Source organism: Vombatus ursinus, unplaced genomic scaffold (genome assembly GCF_900497805.2).
Source record: "Vombatus ursinus unplaced genomic scaffold, bare-nosed wombat genome assembly UNPS02014991.1, whole genome shotgun sequence".
NCBI classification, from domain to species: Eukaryota; Metazoa; Chordata; class Mammalia; order Diprotodontia; family Vombatidae; genus Vombatus; species Vombatus ursinus.
In genome coordinates, this window is record NW_020954769.1 from 42,689 (window position 1) to 59,446 (window position 16,758).

At 40.9% G+C, this 16,758-nt stretch overlaps 1 protein-coding gene across 1 annotated transcript in view; it reads left to right on the forward strand.

The window, feature by feature from the left end:
- The first annotated feature begins 3,326 nt into the window (after positions 1 to 3,326).
- LOC114030736 (neuronal acetylcholine receptor subunit alpha-2-like) overlaps positions 3,327 to 16,758 on the forward strand; it is a 17,933-nt gene continuing 4,501 nt past the window's right edge. The window contains exons 1-4 of the mRNA XM_027845609.1: positions 3,327 to 3,408; positions 6,090 to 6,241; positions 7,049 to 7,093; positions 12,417 to 12,526. Coding sequence (XP_027701410.1) covers positions 3,327 to 3,408; positions 6,090 to 6,241; positions 7,049 to 7,093; positions 12,417 to 12,526 — 389 coding nt within the window. The remainder of the gene's footprint in view (positions 3,409 to 6,089; positions 6,242 to 7,048; positions 7,094 to 12,416; positions 12,527 to 16,758) is intronic.

A 16,758-nucleotide genomic window follows, 5' to 3' on the forward strand; every position in this document is an offset into this window, starting at 1 on the left:
CACCCCTGTGAGGAGGGGGCTATTATATATATGTGTGTATATATATATATACACACACACACATATACATATATACATATATATACACACACATATATGTATGTATGTATGTATACATCTGTGAGGAAGGGGCTATTATTATCTCCATTTCAAAGATGAGGAAACTGAGGTTCAGAGAAGTTAAGTGGCTTGCCTAGGGTCACACAGATAATAAGTATCTGATGGAGGGGTTTAATCCCTAGAACATCCTGAATCCAAGTCCAGCACTCTACCCACTATACCACACTACCCCAACCTAACTTTGGTAAATAATTCAATCCTGGCTTCTCCTACAGACTCTGATAAATCCTTAAGTGGATCTATGATCTTCTCAACTTGAACATTTGGACATTCCCTCCAGCAATGCAGATTGCAACCTATTCATGCCTTCCTATCCTGGGCAACTCAGGTCCATGTACTTCCTGCACAGGGAATCCATCCAAAGTATTAGAGCCTTTTTTGGATTTCTAAGGTTCCAATAGAATGTGACCACTTGTCATCCCTTGATCTGTCCATCCCCTGATCTGTCCATCCTTGTTTGTTCAGACCTGCGGTTTCATTGAGGAACTCCTAGTGAGAAAACTCCCACCACCGAAACAAATTGTCATCTGTTGGGCAGCTTAGAGCATCGAGAGGTGCCTGGGATACGAACAGGTTTAGGGACTTGCTGAGAGTCCTGTACCAATCATTAGGTGTTAGAGGCAGAATCTGAGCCCAGGTCTTTTTGACTCTGAGGCTGGCTATTTATCCCCTGTATCATGTGACTTCTCATCCTCATCCTCATCATGATGAGATTTAGCATCATAGAGTAGATAGAGTCAAATTTGGGGTCAGGATGACCTGGGTTGAAGTTGACAAGCAAATAACAATCAGCATGGGTAGAGGGAATTTCTTCTTCACCATGATTTGCATACACCAAGGAAATCATAGGTTCTTTTCCAGGAAAAAAAAAAGTTATTTCTTAGGGGGAACATGGTATAGGAGATAAATAAATGGCTTTAGACTTTGGAAGACCTGGGTTCAAAATCTGCCTCTGACACATTGGCTGGGTGGCCTTGGGCAAGCCTTAATCTCTCCACAGAAAGGTAGGTATAAATCTATGGATAGAAGACATTTCCTCATTTTATTCTGAGCACAGAGTGACTCCAATGAGATGCACAGAGTCCCGGAGATGCAAGGGACACCAAGGGTAGTCCAAGCTGTGCCAGAAGGAAGACCCTCTGTACAGTATGTCCAACAAATAGTTATTTAGCTTGAAGCCTTCTAGGGAGGGAGAGCCCACTTCCCCAGGCCCTGAGCCCATTATACTTTTATATGACTCTGATTGTTAGGAAGTTTCTTCCTTATATTCATTGTAAATCTGCCTGACTTCAACTTACACCCATTAGGTGAAGCAGAACAAAGCTGATCCCTCTGTATGCCAGCCCATCAGACACTGAATACAGCTCTCCTGTCCTCCCTAGTTCTTCCTTCCTCTGGGCCAAACACATCAGTTCACCGAATTTCAGAGACAGAAGAAATCTTAGAGAACAGCGGGTCCAGTCCATCCCTGATTGACAGATTGCTAGACCAAACTGGCTCTCGCAGAAGAGATAAGAAAATGGACCTTCCTCCTTTCCTTGTAGAAGTGGAGAGATCATGGGTGTGCAACTGAATATACTGTCAGATTCAGTCGATGTGTCAGTTTTGCTGAACTGCTTTCCCTATCTGTCTCTCTCTGTATCTCTGTCTCTGCCACCCTGTCTCATCGTTGCTACAAGGGATGCTAACTAGGAGAAAAGAGAGATATATTTAGAAACAGAGATGATGTTAAAAAAAAAAGACAGATCAAAGACAGGGAAAAGACCATTATATTTAAAAAATTAGATATTATTTATATAAATATATAAAATTATATATGATATATAAAAATATATACAAAATTATATATTATATATTTATTTATAACAATATATAATTTATATTTATATATTATATTAACACAATATATTTATATATTATGTAATTATAAATTATATATAATATATTATATAATATATAAATGCATATTTATAATGATATATAAAAATTGTTGTAGCAAAGAACAGGAAACTAAAGGAATGCCCACCAGTTGGCAAATGGCTGAACAAATCATAGTTTGTAATGTATAGTATAGTATGGAGTGGAATATTATTGTACAGTAAGAAATGATGAAAGGGATGGTTTCAGAAAAACCTTGGGGGTACTTGTATGAACTGATGCAGGGTGAAGAGAGCAGACAAAATGACTGCAATATTGTAAAGGAAACAGACTTTGAAAGCCTTAAGAATGCTGAACAATGCAATGACCAATCACAACTCCAGAAGACTGATGATGAAACCTGCTTCCTACCTCCTGACAGATAGCTGATGGACCACAGGTGTAGTATGAGCCAGATGTGTTTAGAAATGATCATGGGTGAATCTGGTTTTGCTACTACTCTTTCTTGTTACAAGGGAAGGTTTTTGTTTTTGCAGAGGAGCACTGGAGACGATATTAATAGAAAGACAAAAAGGGAAAAAGTATCAATGAAGCATTTAAAATGCACAATAGAGATCAAAAGATGGTTCAGAAGGGGAGCAGTGTTCATAACACTGTGTTTGACTTAATACACCCTTTAAAACAAACAAGTTGTATATAATAGGGATTCACAGATTTATATATATATATATACTCCCTTTTCTGTTATTCTATATGGAAGTGTTCATGTTGTCAAGTTTATAATTAAAAAAAAAGAAAATTTGGACAAAAATCAATCTAAGATTTTAAAATGCTAAGCCTGAAGAGCTTGTATTTTATCCTAGAGTCAGTAGGGACCCATAGAAACTTTTTTTAGCAGGAGAATGACATAGTCAGAATTGTAATTAGGAATATCGATTTGGCAACTGTGTGGAGAACAGACTGGAGTAGGCAAGACTTGGGGCAGGAAGACCAATTACAAAGTTATCGTCGTAGTCCAAGAGAGAGATGACAAGGGTCTGCACCTAAGTGGTGACTATGTGACTATGCAGGAGGGGATACATTCAAGAGATGCTACCTGAAATGGAGCTTCTGACTTTTCCAGGAAGAAGATCCTTGAGTCCTTCTGGAGGATTTCTCTGAGCCATCCCTTGCCTGACCCTCCGGATCTGCACAGGTTCCTGAGGCAGCCCTGCTCTAGAGAGTTTCCCAAAGACTACCCAGGAAAATTAGACTCAAAGACCTAGCCACCCAACAAGTAATCCACTTTCTGATCCGCTGGAGAAACCAGCTCTCTGACCTTCCAAAGTATGGGTCGCCTCACCTTTAGACCCCCATCCATCACAAAACTTGTGGTATGGTGCTTCCTTTTGACATTCCATAGCTCAGCAGGTAAGTGGTCTTAATGAGTTATATTCATCTTTGAGAGGCATATATTCTATAATATATAGAAAGCTAGCTTCGGGATCAGGAAGACCTCTGTTCAAATTCCACCTACAACATAAATTACCTGTGTGACCCTGGACATCACTTAACCTCTCACTGCCCTCTAGAAAACTCTGAGAATGTAAGGTGCAGAATAGTTGCACATATTCATTGATGGAAGAGTTTTCTCACTGAAAGCTCCTATGGAACACTGGAATGCAGATGGAGTTCCACATACTCATGAAATCACAGGTGCAGATAAACCAAATATACAGAGTGCTTTTTTTTTTCCACAAGGATCCTGTGAATTAGTTAGGGACAAGAATTAATACCCCCATTTCACATTTGAGCAAACTAAGTCTCATTGAAGATAGATGAGTTACCCATGATCACCCTTCCAGTAAGGATCTGAAGAAGGATTTGAAAACCAACTCCATGTCCATCACTCTCCCCACTCCTATATTAGAGCTGCCTTTGCTTGATAAACTGCTCAGATTTCCTGAGGGGCAGTATGGAATAGCAAAGAGCCATCCCTGAATACAGGATAGCCCAGATTCAAGTTCTGCCTCTGATTCAGACTGATGGAAATGTAATAGTAAAGCCACTTAATCCTTCAGTGGCCCAGGCAACTCTTAGAGATTTTAAGTTATGGCGCGGTTCTCTATCTATCTGCATTGGGAGAGGGAGTTCCTCCACTAGGAGTGATGAAATCACAGGCGCATGTGTGTATGTGCGTGTGTGTGTGTGTGTGTGTGTGTGTATGTGAATGTGTACGTACAGTTAAATATTTGTCACTCTAGAGCTGACTACATTGATATGCCCATAGTTATCAGTTTGAGATTTGTGCTGTGGCTAATTAGTAGTGTAAAGCAACTGAACCAGACTAGGAAAAGGGACTAGTAATCATTTGGAGGCTGACAACATATCGACCCAAAGAGTGAAAATTACCTTGAGCCTAACAGAGCATAAAACATTTATCCTTGTTAGGGATCAATTTTTCATGGGGATGGGTAAGTGGGGTGGGGAAGATGACGTGAAGTGTGGTTAGGAGAACACTGCCTTTGGAATCAGGAGGCCCCAATCTGCGTCTCAGCTCTGCCTCAGGAGACCTTAGATTTGGAGCTCAAAGGGATCTTGGAGGTCATTGGGTTCAATCTCTTCATTTTGTATATGAGGACATTGAGGTACAGCAAGGTGAAGGGACACGCCCAAAGTCACACAGAAGCCAGAGTTGAATCAGAGGTTCTCAGACTCCAGAGCGTGGGCATCACTCTCCTTAAAGAGGGGCCAGGAAACTGTGACAATCTTTACGTTGAGGACCTACTAGCTCTGTGACTAGGAGAAAGCACCCAGGACTTTAGCACAATGTCTGGCATATTTGTTATTGTTGTTGTTCAATTGTTCCACTTGTGTTCAACTCTTTGTGAACCCACTTGGGGTTTTCTTGCCAAATACACTGGAGTGGTTTGCCATTTCCTTCTCCGACTAATTTTTACAGATGAAGAAACTGAGGCAAACAGGGTTGAGTGACTTGCCCAGGGTCATAGAGCCAATAAGTATCTGAGGCGAGATTTGAACTCAGGTCTTCCTGATTCTAGGCCCAGTGCTCTATCCACTTAGCCACCTAACTGTCCAGCCTGGCATATAGTAGATGCTTAATAAATGTTTGTTAACTGACAATTAGTCTTTCTGAGCTTCTTTCCACATCTATAAAATGCGGATGATAATATCTGTGCCACTTACTTCTCAAGGTTGTTGAGAGGAATGGACTTTGATGAGCTGTAATGTGGCCTATAAATGTGAGCTATTGCCTTATCTCATATTCTTTGGAAGGTCAATATGTGAAAGGTAATAATGATCTAAGACTTAGACATTTAGGGCCTGACAAAGTCAGGCTTTTATGTTTTGATAGACCTATGGCTAAGGGAGATCATTTGACTGCTGTATGGAGGATGTATTGGAGAGAGGAAAAGATGGGAGCAAGGAGATCAATTAGGAGGTTATTGCAAATAGTCCAGGAGAGAAGTGATAAGGCCTGCGCTGGGGTCATGGTCACATGAGTAGAGAGGAGAGTAAATACAAGAGATATCGAGGACATAGAATCAACAAGATTTGGCAACCAATTGGATATGGGAGTAGAGGCCATGGTGAGGGAGAGGATAGTGTATATAGGATGATTACAAAGGAATGAGCTTGATTGACTGGAAGATGATGGTGCCCTCAACATCTACAGGGAAGTTTGGAGAAAAGCAAGTTTCTAGGGGAAGAAATTAAATTCTATTTTGGTCATATAACTTTATGATGCCCATAAGTCGTCTAGGAAGGTATATCCAGCAGATAATGATGCAGGATTAGAATTCAGGAGAGAAATTAAGATCTAGAACTAGGAGTAATCTGGGTTGAGGCTATACTTGAACAATGGGAGCATATGATATTACTAAGTTAGAGGAGAAAAGAAGATCCCAGGGAGAGCTCTTTGGGATACACACACTAAGGAGGGAGAAGAACATGGATACTGAACTAGAGAGAAACTCCATGGTACAAAGGAAAGCCCATTGGATCTGGAATTTTCCTCTGCAAAATGAAGAGGTTGACTATAAAGTCTCCTCCAGATCTGAGTCTATGCCCTTGTCTCCCTTCCTTTACAGCTCCAGGAAAGCATAGCTCCCATGCTCTTGCTGAAGACCGCCTCTTCAAACATCTCTTTAGGGGCTACAATCGCTGGTCGCGCCCAGTTCAGAACACTTCTGATGTGGTGATCATCCACTTTGGGCTCTCCATTGCCCAACTCATTGATGTGGTGAGTCTTTATTCCAACATGAGACTCTCCTGCTCAGCCCTACCAGGCTGGCCCTCCACTTTGCACCCAAATTGAACTCTCTGCTCCCATCCACACGGTCCTTCCTCTTCTGTTCTGGCTCCTTCCTTTTATTTTCAGCCCTTCTCATCCCTATCCAACCCCGACCCTTCTCCCTACTCCAGTTCCACCCAGCTGCAGCTAACTTTACAACTCAGTGTGACTCAGCTTGGACCCTTTTCCCCTAAAAATATAACAGATATGATGAAAAATAATCTCCTTTACTTCTTTTTTGTCTTATTGCTATAGCTAGTATTTCTAAAGATGTTGGGTTTTTTAATTATATTGGTTAATTTTGTTAAATTGTTTTTTCTTTTTTAAATTCTTTATTACAAAGGGGGCTCTCTGGAAGGGGAAGGAGGTAATGGATACACTAGGGCATGTAGGTGATATAAAAACAAAAGATATAAATAGAACATTTTAAAAAGATACAATACTTGGAAACATACTTTAGGAAAGTGAGAGAAGGTGGACATGGCCGTGGAAACGGAGAAGAGACCTAAATACAAGTGGCAGAGAAGTCTGTCACTTCTTGTCACATCCACCCCTGTGGGTGTACCCTTTAGTGGGATAGAAAACATTGGCATTGTGTTCACACAATGGAGATTAAGAAGTAGCAGGGTAACTGAGAAGTATTGGGTGTTTCCTTTGGTGAGGGAGCCTGCTATCAGCAGTTGTCCCTCTTTTCCTAGTCTGGTTTAATTGCTTCATGCCGAATGAGCTCTCTTGTTTCTTCCCACTCAAAACCAGGATGAAAAGAATCAGATGATGACGACCAATGTCTGGCTGAAACAGGTGAGATTCTGTCCTCAGTTTGTCCCGGTAGGGAAGATGCCCCAAAGAAGGAGCCAGGAATCTCCAGGGAAAGCTTTTGGAGTTCCCAAGAATCTCATGGGCAGTCATCATGCAGGCCTATCCCTCATTTCTCAATTCAATTCAGAAGTATTTATTAAGCACCTACTATGTGCTAAAACACTTTACTAGTTCTGAGGATACAAGGACAAGACTCTAACTTCGTCAATTCTGTTGTCTGTTCCTACTAGGTGAGGAAGGAAGTGCCTTCCAGAGAAGCAGGAAAACATCCTAGCCTGCCTGGGCCAGCCGTTCCATCTCATTCCCTCCCTGCACCCTTTCTAGCTTCCTATGACCCCACCAGTTGCTTTGTTTAGTCTGCCCCGGAGCAGGTACCCCATTCCCCTTTCCAGATGTCTGCTACCTGACATTCTGGAATGACTGCCTCAAGCCTGAGCCCCTAGAGATAAGCTACATGAACCCATTTCTCAATATTAATGAACTCCCACCCTGTCATGCCCTCCCCATCCCAATGACTCTAAATCCCCAGATAATATTGTTCCAATTCCATTCTCTGCTCCCTTTTAGCCACTCTCTTATTCCCATCACCCTCAACCCAACCTCTCCCTGCCTAATGTCCTGCTCTAAAGCTACCCACCCTTTCCACTGCTCTCTGGAATGCCTGCTCGGTATGCAACAAACTTATTTTCTTCTTTTCCTTTCTATTCCTTCTATCTTCTTGCACTCACTAAGACCTGGCTTTCTCCTGAAGGCACAGTTTTCCTAGCCATCCTTTTCAGTACTGGTTGCATTTTTACTCATATCCCCCAATATGACGAGGGTCATGATGGGGAAGTTGGAATAGTGCTTGCTCCCCCATTTCCACTTCCAGGCTCTCCTCTTACCATGATCACTCAGTAACCTCTCTCCTCCTTTGAAGTCCATACAAATCTATATTTATCACCCAATTAAGATTCTCATAGTTGTTATCTACTAACCTACAAGACACTATCCTTCAGGAGTTCAGTGTCTAGATCAGTTTCTCTCCTTCATAACTCTTGCCCTCATACTAGAGAACTTTCATACATATTAACACTGCCTTAAACACTGTAACCTCCTAGTTCCTCAGTTTATCCAATTCCTAAGACCCATTGGCCATACCTATAATCTTGCCATTCAACATCCATAAGTGGATACTTTCATGTTTGTGAACTCTGAAATTCCTTTATCTGATCATAACTTGTTATTCTATCATTCCCTCTGCCTTGCAACTCCAAGCTCTGTTCTTTATCCTAAGTACAACCTCCAGTCCCTTGACCCCTCAGTTCTTTCCCAGGATATCACCAATGCACTGGCTACACTCTCCTCCCTTCCCCGTCTTGATGCTTTGATGAACCAGTTCATATCTACACTGTTCTCTTTTCTTAAATCCCTTGTCTCTTTATTACTTCCCAGATATAAGCCCTTACCTACTAAGCCTCAGCCTTGGATTACTTCCATCATCTGCTGTCTCCAATCCTACTCATGTACCGCTGAAAGAAGCTGGAGAAAATCACAAAACCATGCTGACCGGGCTCATTGCAAATGCTCAACTGGGCCCTCACTGAGACAAGGCAATCCAGCCACACCTCCCTAATTAGATTACCCATCACAACAGCAGCTTTTCTAGAACTTTCCATTGCTTCGCAAACTTCTCATGGCTTCTCCTACTCTCATCCTTTCAGCTGAGAACCTGGTCTCATATTTCAGTGAAAAAATCAAATGCATTCACTGAGAGCCCCCTTTTCTTCATCTCATATTACTCAGATGTCTTCAGCTACCATCTTCTCCTTCACCCCTATCTCACATGAAGAGATGGCCCCTGTCCTTGCCAAGGCAAACCCTTCTACGTGTACAAGTGATCTCATTCCATTCTGTCTTCTCCAATAAATTTCTCCTTGTATAACCCCCAACTCTCTTGCTTATCTTCAGTCTCTGCCTACTGGTTGCTTCTCCATTGATGACAAACATGTCTTTGTCATCCTCATTCTCAAAAATCCCTGCTATTTATTATCTTCTATCTGTGCTCCCTTTGGGGGATAAATTTCTTTAGTAGTTTGTCTACAAGTGATGTGTTATTCACTTCTTTTCCTATGACTCTCAACTCTCAGTAGTTTGGCTACAGACCTCATCATTCTACTGAAATGGTTCTCTCTAGTTTTCTAGTTTGTTTTTTTTTAATTGCATACCTATTTCATTGATCTATTCCTTCTTTTTTTTGCTGATGAAAAAGTTTAGAGATACAAATTTTTTTTCCCCTCAGGAAAATTTGATAGTCTTCCAAAAATGTTATTTTGCCTTGTTATTTGATGAAATATGCTATTATTTCTACAATTTATGCTTTTACCTACAAATTCTTTAGAAGTAAATTATTTAGTTTCCAATTAATTTTAATCCTTTATTAAAAGGCCCTTTATTGAATATATCTTATTGTATTGTGGTTGGCAAAAGTTATGTTTAATATTTCTGCTCTTCTGAATTTGTTTATGAGGTTTACATGCCTCAGTACATGGTCAATTTTTGTAAAGGTGCCCCACACAACTAAAAGTACATCTATTCAGTAATTTCCAGAGATCTAACATAACTTCATTATTTATCTTTTAATTCGATTTTTCAGTTTTGCTGTCTGTTTCTTTCTATAAATCAATTAGTTTTTCCTTTATTTAGATTCTTCCATTTTGTGGCTGCTCTCCAGGTGAGCTCTATATCATTCAGGCCACATATGTGTATATACATATATCAATATTAATTCACTGTTCATAGTGTTTTTAAACATAAGGACATTTTCTCATTTAATGAAGTTTATTTTTTTATTTTTGCTTTGTCTGAAACCATGATTGCTGTTCTTGCTTTTCTGAATTCGTTTGAAGTATAATAGGTTGCTTTAGTCCCTTATGTTAACTGTGTGAATTTTCTATTTTAAGTGTATTTCTTGTAATTAACAAGCTGTTACATGCTGCTTTGTAATCCATCCTGCTATCCCTCATCCATTTTATGGGTGTTTGTCTTATTTACATGTATAATTATGATTGTTAATTGTGTTTTTTCTTCCATCATATTTTTAATACTGTTTTGAAACCTGCTTCTGTTATACTCTCTCTTCTCTTTCTTTCTCCCAGTCCTTGATCATAGGTTCTTGACATTTATTTCTTTCCTTTTATGCTAAACTTTATGCTTCACTTTCTAAAGATGGAATTTATTTTGATTAATCCTTTACTAAAAGTACCCTCCCTCTTCGTCTCCTTCTATCTCTCGGCCCCCGCCTGATTCCTTGTTAAGTTTAATGCAATTTTATACCAAACTCTTTGTGACTGTGTGCATTCAACCCTCCTTTGTCTAATTCAGGTGAAAATGAAATTCATTTATATCTCACTCTCCTTGAATTTAGACCTAATTATGTGAGATAGTAAGTTCTATGCCTTTCTTCCCTTTCTTTCTCTTTTTTTTCTTTTAAGAATATTGAAATATAACAAAACCTCCCATGAACTCTGCCTTGTTTGCTCTGCTTCTATGATTCTTGAAGACAATAGGGTTTGGAGGGGACACTTTTTTCCCATTAGAAGATAAATATTATGCCGTCACATATACCTTCCAATTGCTCCAATATATTTAAATTTCTGTCTTTGCATTTCTAAATATCTATTCAGCTCTGGTATCTTCATCTGGAATACCTAGAGAAGTCCTCTATTTCATTTAAGACCTATTCTCCCCTCCCCCACAGCAGTATGTTCAGCTTTCCAGGTAAGGTTTTTTTTTTTTTTTAATTTTAAATCTTTATATTTTGCCTTCTGGAATGTCATACTCCAAAACATACTCTTCTTTATAGTGGTTTAAGAGGTCTTCTGTGTTTGTCACTATGGCTCCTTAGTACTGGAACCCTTTCTTTATGGATGCCTATGTTATTTCTACTTTGGCCCGGAAGCTATGGATTTTTGGCTAGGATGTTCCTGGGAGTTTTTATTTAGAGACAGTTTTTTTCAGGAGATGACTAGTGTATTCTATTTTCACTTTGCCCTCTGGGCTATTTTAATTCATGATTTCTTGAAATGTGATATCTAGGGTTTTGTTTTTGTTTTTAGTGGAGGTTATCAGGTTGTCTGATGATTTTTAGATCAACTCCCCTTGCACCCAGTTTCCAGGTCAGCTGTTTCTGGTAAGAGATACCTTATGTTTTCTGATACTTTTTCAGCCTTTCAATTCAGTTCTAACATTTCTTGTTGTCTCATGGAGTCACTAATTTCTGTCTGATCCTACCTAATTTTCAAAGAACCTATTATTTGGGCAAGACTTTGAACTTTCCTTACTAAGCTGTATATTATCCTTCCAATTCTTTCCTCTAGAGCTCTTATCTCCTTTATATCATCATTTTTAAATGCTTGCTTCATTTCTTCCAGGAACTCCAGTATAGCTTATGCAAAATCTATAATTTTCTTTAAGGTTTTATTTGCAGATGAGATGTATTCTTTCCTTCTCCTGAATTTGTGCTTTAAACATCCCTGACTCCAAAACCTTTGTTTATTATCAGTATTTTCTTCCTCTTACTTGTTTCTCGATCTTACTTCATTAATTGGGACTTTGTATTGAGGCCAGGCTTTGTGCGCTTCTGGAAGAAATAGTGAGGCTTGCTTTGATATTGATCCATATTATCTGGGATATGGACAACGGGTGCTGGGTCTTTCAAGGACTTCAGTGCATTACACTAGGAAGTCTACATAGCGGATAGGACAAAGGTCTGCACAGGGCAGTATACTTGGGGCGGTCTGCATTGGAGTGGTCTGATCCAATGAGAGCCATGATTGATGCCATCTTGATCTAAACTCCACAATCATCTGAGCCCTAACTCTGAGTCAAAGCAATATGCTCTAGGTCCTTTATCTCTATGTATGTACTGTGCTCCTTGGCTGGAGCCTTTCCGTAGGGCCCATAGTCTCTTTAAGTGAACTTGGATTGACAAAATGCACTCACGGTAGTCTCTCTTTAGATTTTCTGCATTTCTCTCTCTGGTGCTCCATGTTGAAATAATTGTGAGAGAGCTGGTCTGCTTCCACTTAGATGTCTCAAGGAGAGCCTCCTTTTTTTTAAACTTTACATATATTCTGCTTATTTATTTGTGTACGTGTTGCTCCCCTCAAATCTCCTGAAGAATGCAAGTTCCCTGAGGGTGGCAACTATTTCTTTTTTTATCTTTGTCTCTTCAGGGCCTACCACAGTACTTGGCACATAGTAGGTATTTAATAAATGTTTATTGAATTAAATTAAATTGAACCTTCATTTCCTTCCTGCTTAGGAGTGGAGTGACTATAAGCTACGCTGGAACCCAACTGAATACGGCAACATTACATCGATCCGGGTCCCTTCAGAGATGATCTGGATTCCTGACATTGTCCTCTACAACAAGTAGGCAGCCCTTCCTTTTTAGCCAGAATCTGGATGTGTTGACCAGGTTTTGCCCTTCTGAATCTGGGAGAGGTCGGTGCATGTAATAGTTCCAACTAGAGCTGCTGCTATTTATGGCTTGTCCCCCCAACTAGATTGCTTTGATGGCAGGGAGAGCGTCTTTTTCATCTTTGTACCTCCCTTGAAGTGCATAACATGGGTCTAGTATATAGTAAGTGTCCAGTAAACACTGGTTGATGTTGATGGTGATGGTAATGATAATGGTGATGGCGGTGGTGATGATGATGGCTTAGCCATCAAATGAAGAAACTGAGGGACCAGTCCAACCACTTGTGAGTTATTTTATTCCTTGTAGCTCTGGGCTTTTTTCTACTTCTAACCCAAAATCAGGTCAAGAGAAGGAAGGAAGGCACATCTGTGGCAACAGACCCGACTTCCTTGGAGCCCTAAGGAATCTTTAGGGTCACCTGTGAGATCTAGATTGTGTTCAATGCTCTTTGACTTTAAATGTAGCCTGTTTAAATAGGAGTGGGAGAGAGGAAGAGGTCACAGGAGGAAGAGTAGCAAAACTATGCATCTACAACCCCTCAGACGGATAATTTTGGAAGAGTCCTCTTTTTTTCCACTGCTAGACTAAATTTATCATATCCCAGCTTTCGAGTCAGAAAGCACCTTAGAGTGCATCTAATCTAGTCTCCTTATTTTACTCTTCCAAATCCCAGAGAAGTGGTGGGGCAGCTAGGTGGCACAGTGGATAGAGCTCGGACCTGGAGTCAGGAGGACCTGAGTTCAAATCCGGCCTCAGACACTTGACACTAGCTATGTGACCTAACCCTGTTTGCCTCAGTTTCCTCATCTGTCTGAGCTGGAGAAGGAAATGGCAAACCACTGGAGTATCTCTACCAAGAAAACCCCAAATGGGGTCACAAAGAGTCAGACATGGCTGAATTCAAGAACTCTGGCATTAAGCGGCAGAGCTGACATTCTAACCTAGTTCTTCTGATGCTGAAGCCAAAAATCATTCCATTGCACTAGACAATCTCTATTATTGAATAAAGTCTCAAGTCCTTAATCTGGTATTTTAGATCTATGTGTCCAAGTTTCCAGGATTGACCCAAAGGAATTTATACTTTCCCCTTCTTCCCATGCTATATTGTTAATTATATTAACAATAGCTGATATTATATGGGGCTTTAAGGTTTTTCTTTTTTTGTTTTTCTTTTTTGGCAATTGGGGTTAAGTAACTTGCCCAGGGTTACACAGCTAGTAAGTGTCAAATGTTTGGTCTGAGGCAGGATTAGAACTCAGGTGCTCCTAACTGCAAGGTCAGTGCTCTATCCACTGTGCCACCTAGCTGCCCCAACCTTAAGGTTTTTCAAAGCACTTCACAAACAGTATTTCATTTAATCTTCTTGGAGACAGGTGATATCATTATTCTCATTTTACAGACGGGAAAACTGAGGCTGAGGGAGATTAAGGTGATTTTCAAGGTTACACAGCTAGTAAGAGTCTGAGGCAGGATTTGAACCCAGGTCTTTTTGACTCCAGGTCCAGCATCCTAAACACTATGTCACCTATAGATATTTCCTACATATTTCTTGGATCATCGTAATCAAAGAATCCTTTCTCTAGTGACCAAACTGTTGGAGGTTCCCCCTGTAACAGGCTGTTATTATTATCCTTGGATAGTGCTTGGTCTGCTGCAAGTGTCTCTTTAAAACCTTTCCACATACGTAGGCCCTACTACAAGTTGGGCTTTGCTGGTATAGCCTTGGAGATGCCCAAGTTACCGTGAAGCACAGAGGGAAAGAAATTTGTGACATTCCCTTGATCCAGCGAGATGCTGAAAAGTTACCGCCTAAGCAAAAATGTGGTCTGTGCTGCCACCTAGTGGTGATTTTGTTTAGTAACAACAGAAAGGCTAAGTTGGGTGTTTCTAACACTTTTTTTTTTTTAATTGCTCACCTTTAAGCTCATTTCCATGACTTCTGGAACTCTGACTAGGGGTCATGTAAAGGGAGGGAGAATCTTGTCTTTGTTTGTCACCTCCCAGGCTCTCTTGAGCCTGTGAACTGTGGAAGAGTGGGCATCTTCGTGTATGTTGTCTCTGATACATTACGTGTGTGACCTTGGACAAGTGATTTCCCTGCTCTAGGCCTCAGTTTCCTTTCCAGTAAAATAAAAGTATTCAATGGAATGATCATTAAGCTTCCTTTCAGCTCTTTATCTCTCTTCTTCTCCCCGCCCCCAGCCCCAGTCAGGCACACTCTCTTCTCTTCCTAACTTTCCTGTTACTGTGGATGGTTCCACATCCTTCCAGTCCTCCAGGCTGGTAACATAGGAGCCTTCCTTGACTCCTCACTCTCTCTAACTAACCCACTTCCCCTCATCCGATATGCCACCAACTCCTATTGCTTTTGCCTTCCTACCATCTCTTGTATATTGTCCCTTCTCTCCTGGCACGTTGCCACCACCCTCATCATCTCACAACTAGACTATTTCAATAGCCTCCTGGTGGCTCTGCCTGTTTCAAGTCTCTCATCTTCCGTGCAGCCACCGAGTGACTTTCCTAAAGCAGACACCCTGCCCCAGCCCTATTCAATAAACTCCAGTGGTCTCCTGTTACTTTCAGGATCAAATATAAAATCCTGTTTGATCTTTCTAGTCTTCTTACATCTTCCTCATTGTTGCTGTTCAGTTGTTTCAGCCGTGTCTGACTCTTCATGACCCTATTTGGGGTTTTCTTGGTAAAGACACTGGAGTGGTTTGCCATTTCTAGCTCATTTTTACAGATGAAGAAACTGAGGTAAACAGAGTTAAGTGACTTGCCCAGGGTCACACAGCTAGTTAGTATCTGAGGCTGGATTTGAACTCAGCTGTTTTTGACTCCAGGTCCGACACTCTATCCACTGAGCCACCTAGCTATCCCTACTTACTTTCCTTCAAATATTCGTAGATACAGTGACACTGGCTTCTAAATCAAGACAGTTCCATCTCCTGACTTTGTGCATTTTCACTAGTTGCCCCCAAGGCCAGGAACTCTCTCCATCTCCATCTCTGTCTCCTGGCTTCCTTCCACTTTCTGCAAGAAGTTTTTCCTGGTTCTCTTAAATCACAGCATCTTCCCTCTGATGATTGTTTCTGTTTCATCCTGTAATAAATCTTGTTTGTATATAGTTCTTTGCAGTTGTCTCCTCCATTAGACCGTGAGCTCCTTGAGAGCAGGAACTCTGTTTTGTTTTGTTTTTGCCTTTCTTTGTATCTCTAACACTTGCCACAGTGCCTGGCACTTAGGTGCTTAATAAATGCTTTATTGACTTGACTTGATCCTATGAAGTGGATAATGAAGGCTATTGTCAACAGTTGAGTCTAGATAATAGAAGGGTAGAGCCAAGATGGTGGAGTAAAAGCAGTGACTTGCTTGAGCTTTTCCCCAAAACCACTCCAAATACCCAAAAAAATGGCTCTAAACAAATTCTAGAGCAGCAGAACCCACAAAAAGACAGAGTGAAACAAATTTCCAGCCCAAGACAGCCTGGATGATTGATTGGAAAGGTCTATTGCGCTGGGCTGGGAGAGGAGTGAAGTTCAGTGGTTTCCAGACTTCTCAACCCACAAACACCAAAGACAACTTAGAAGGTCAGTAGGAAAGGTCTATTGGACCTTGGTGAGAGAGAAGCTTAGTCCCAAGCTTCTCCCTTGGCTGCTTCCTGAGCTCTCAGCCCATAGAAGGAGAGGGAAGCTAGTGGCTGATCAGAGGGGGATTGCAGAGCTCTCTTTGCTGGTGCTGAGGCAGGAATTTCTTGCTTTGCCTGTGTTTGGATCTGGGTTGCAGTTCTGGGTGGCAGTCCTGGGGTGAAAAGCAGCGCTGGTGTGGTGGAGCTTGTAGTGGCGGTAAAGAGGGAATCCTCCTCCCAGTTCCAAGGCAGAAAAGAGTGTTTATGGTCACTCATAGACCAGAGCACAGGCCAGGAAAGGAGTAAACATCTCTCCTTTAATCATACCACCTTGGAACAACTGAAAATTTACAGATCCCTAGAAGTATCTCTGAAAACAGTTGCATAAAACCCCCAAAGCTTGGGGCAGTACATTCTCCACATTGGAAACAGACCCCTACCTTAACAAAGAATTTAAAACTCAAGTAATTGGCTGGGAACATGAGCAAACAATGCAAAAAAAAAGTCAGACCATAGAATCTTTCTTTGGTGACAAAGAAGATCAAAGCATACAAC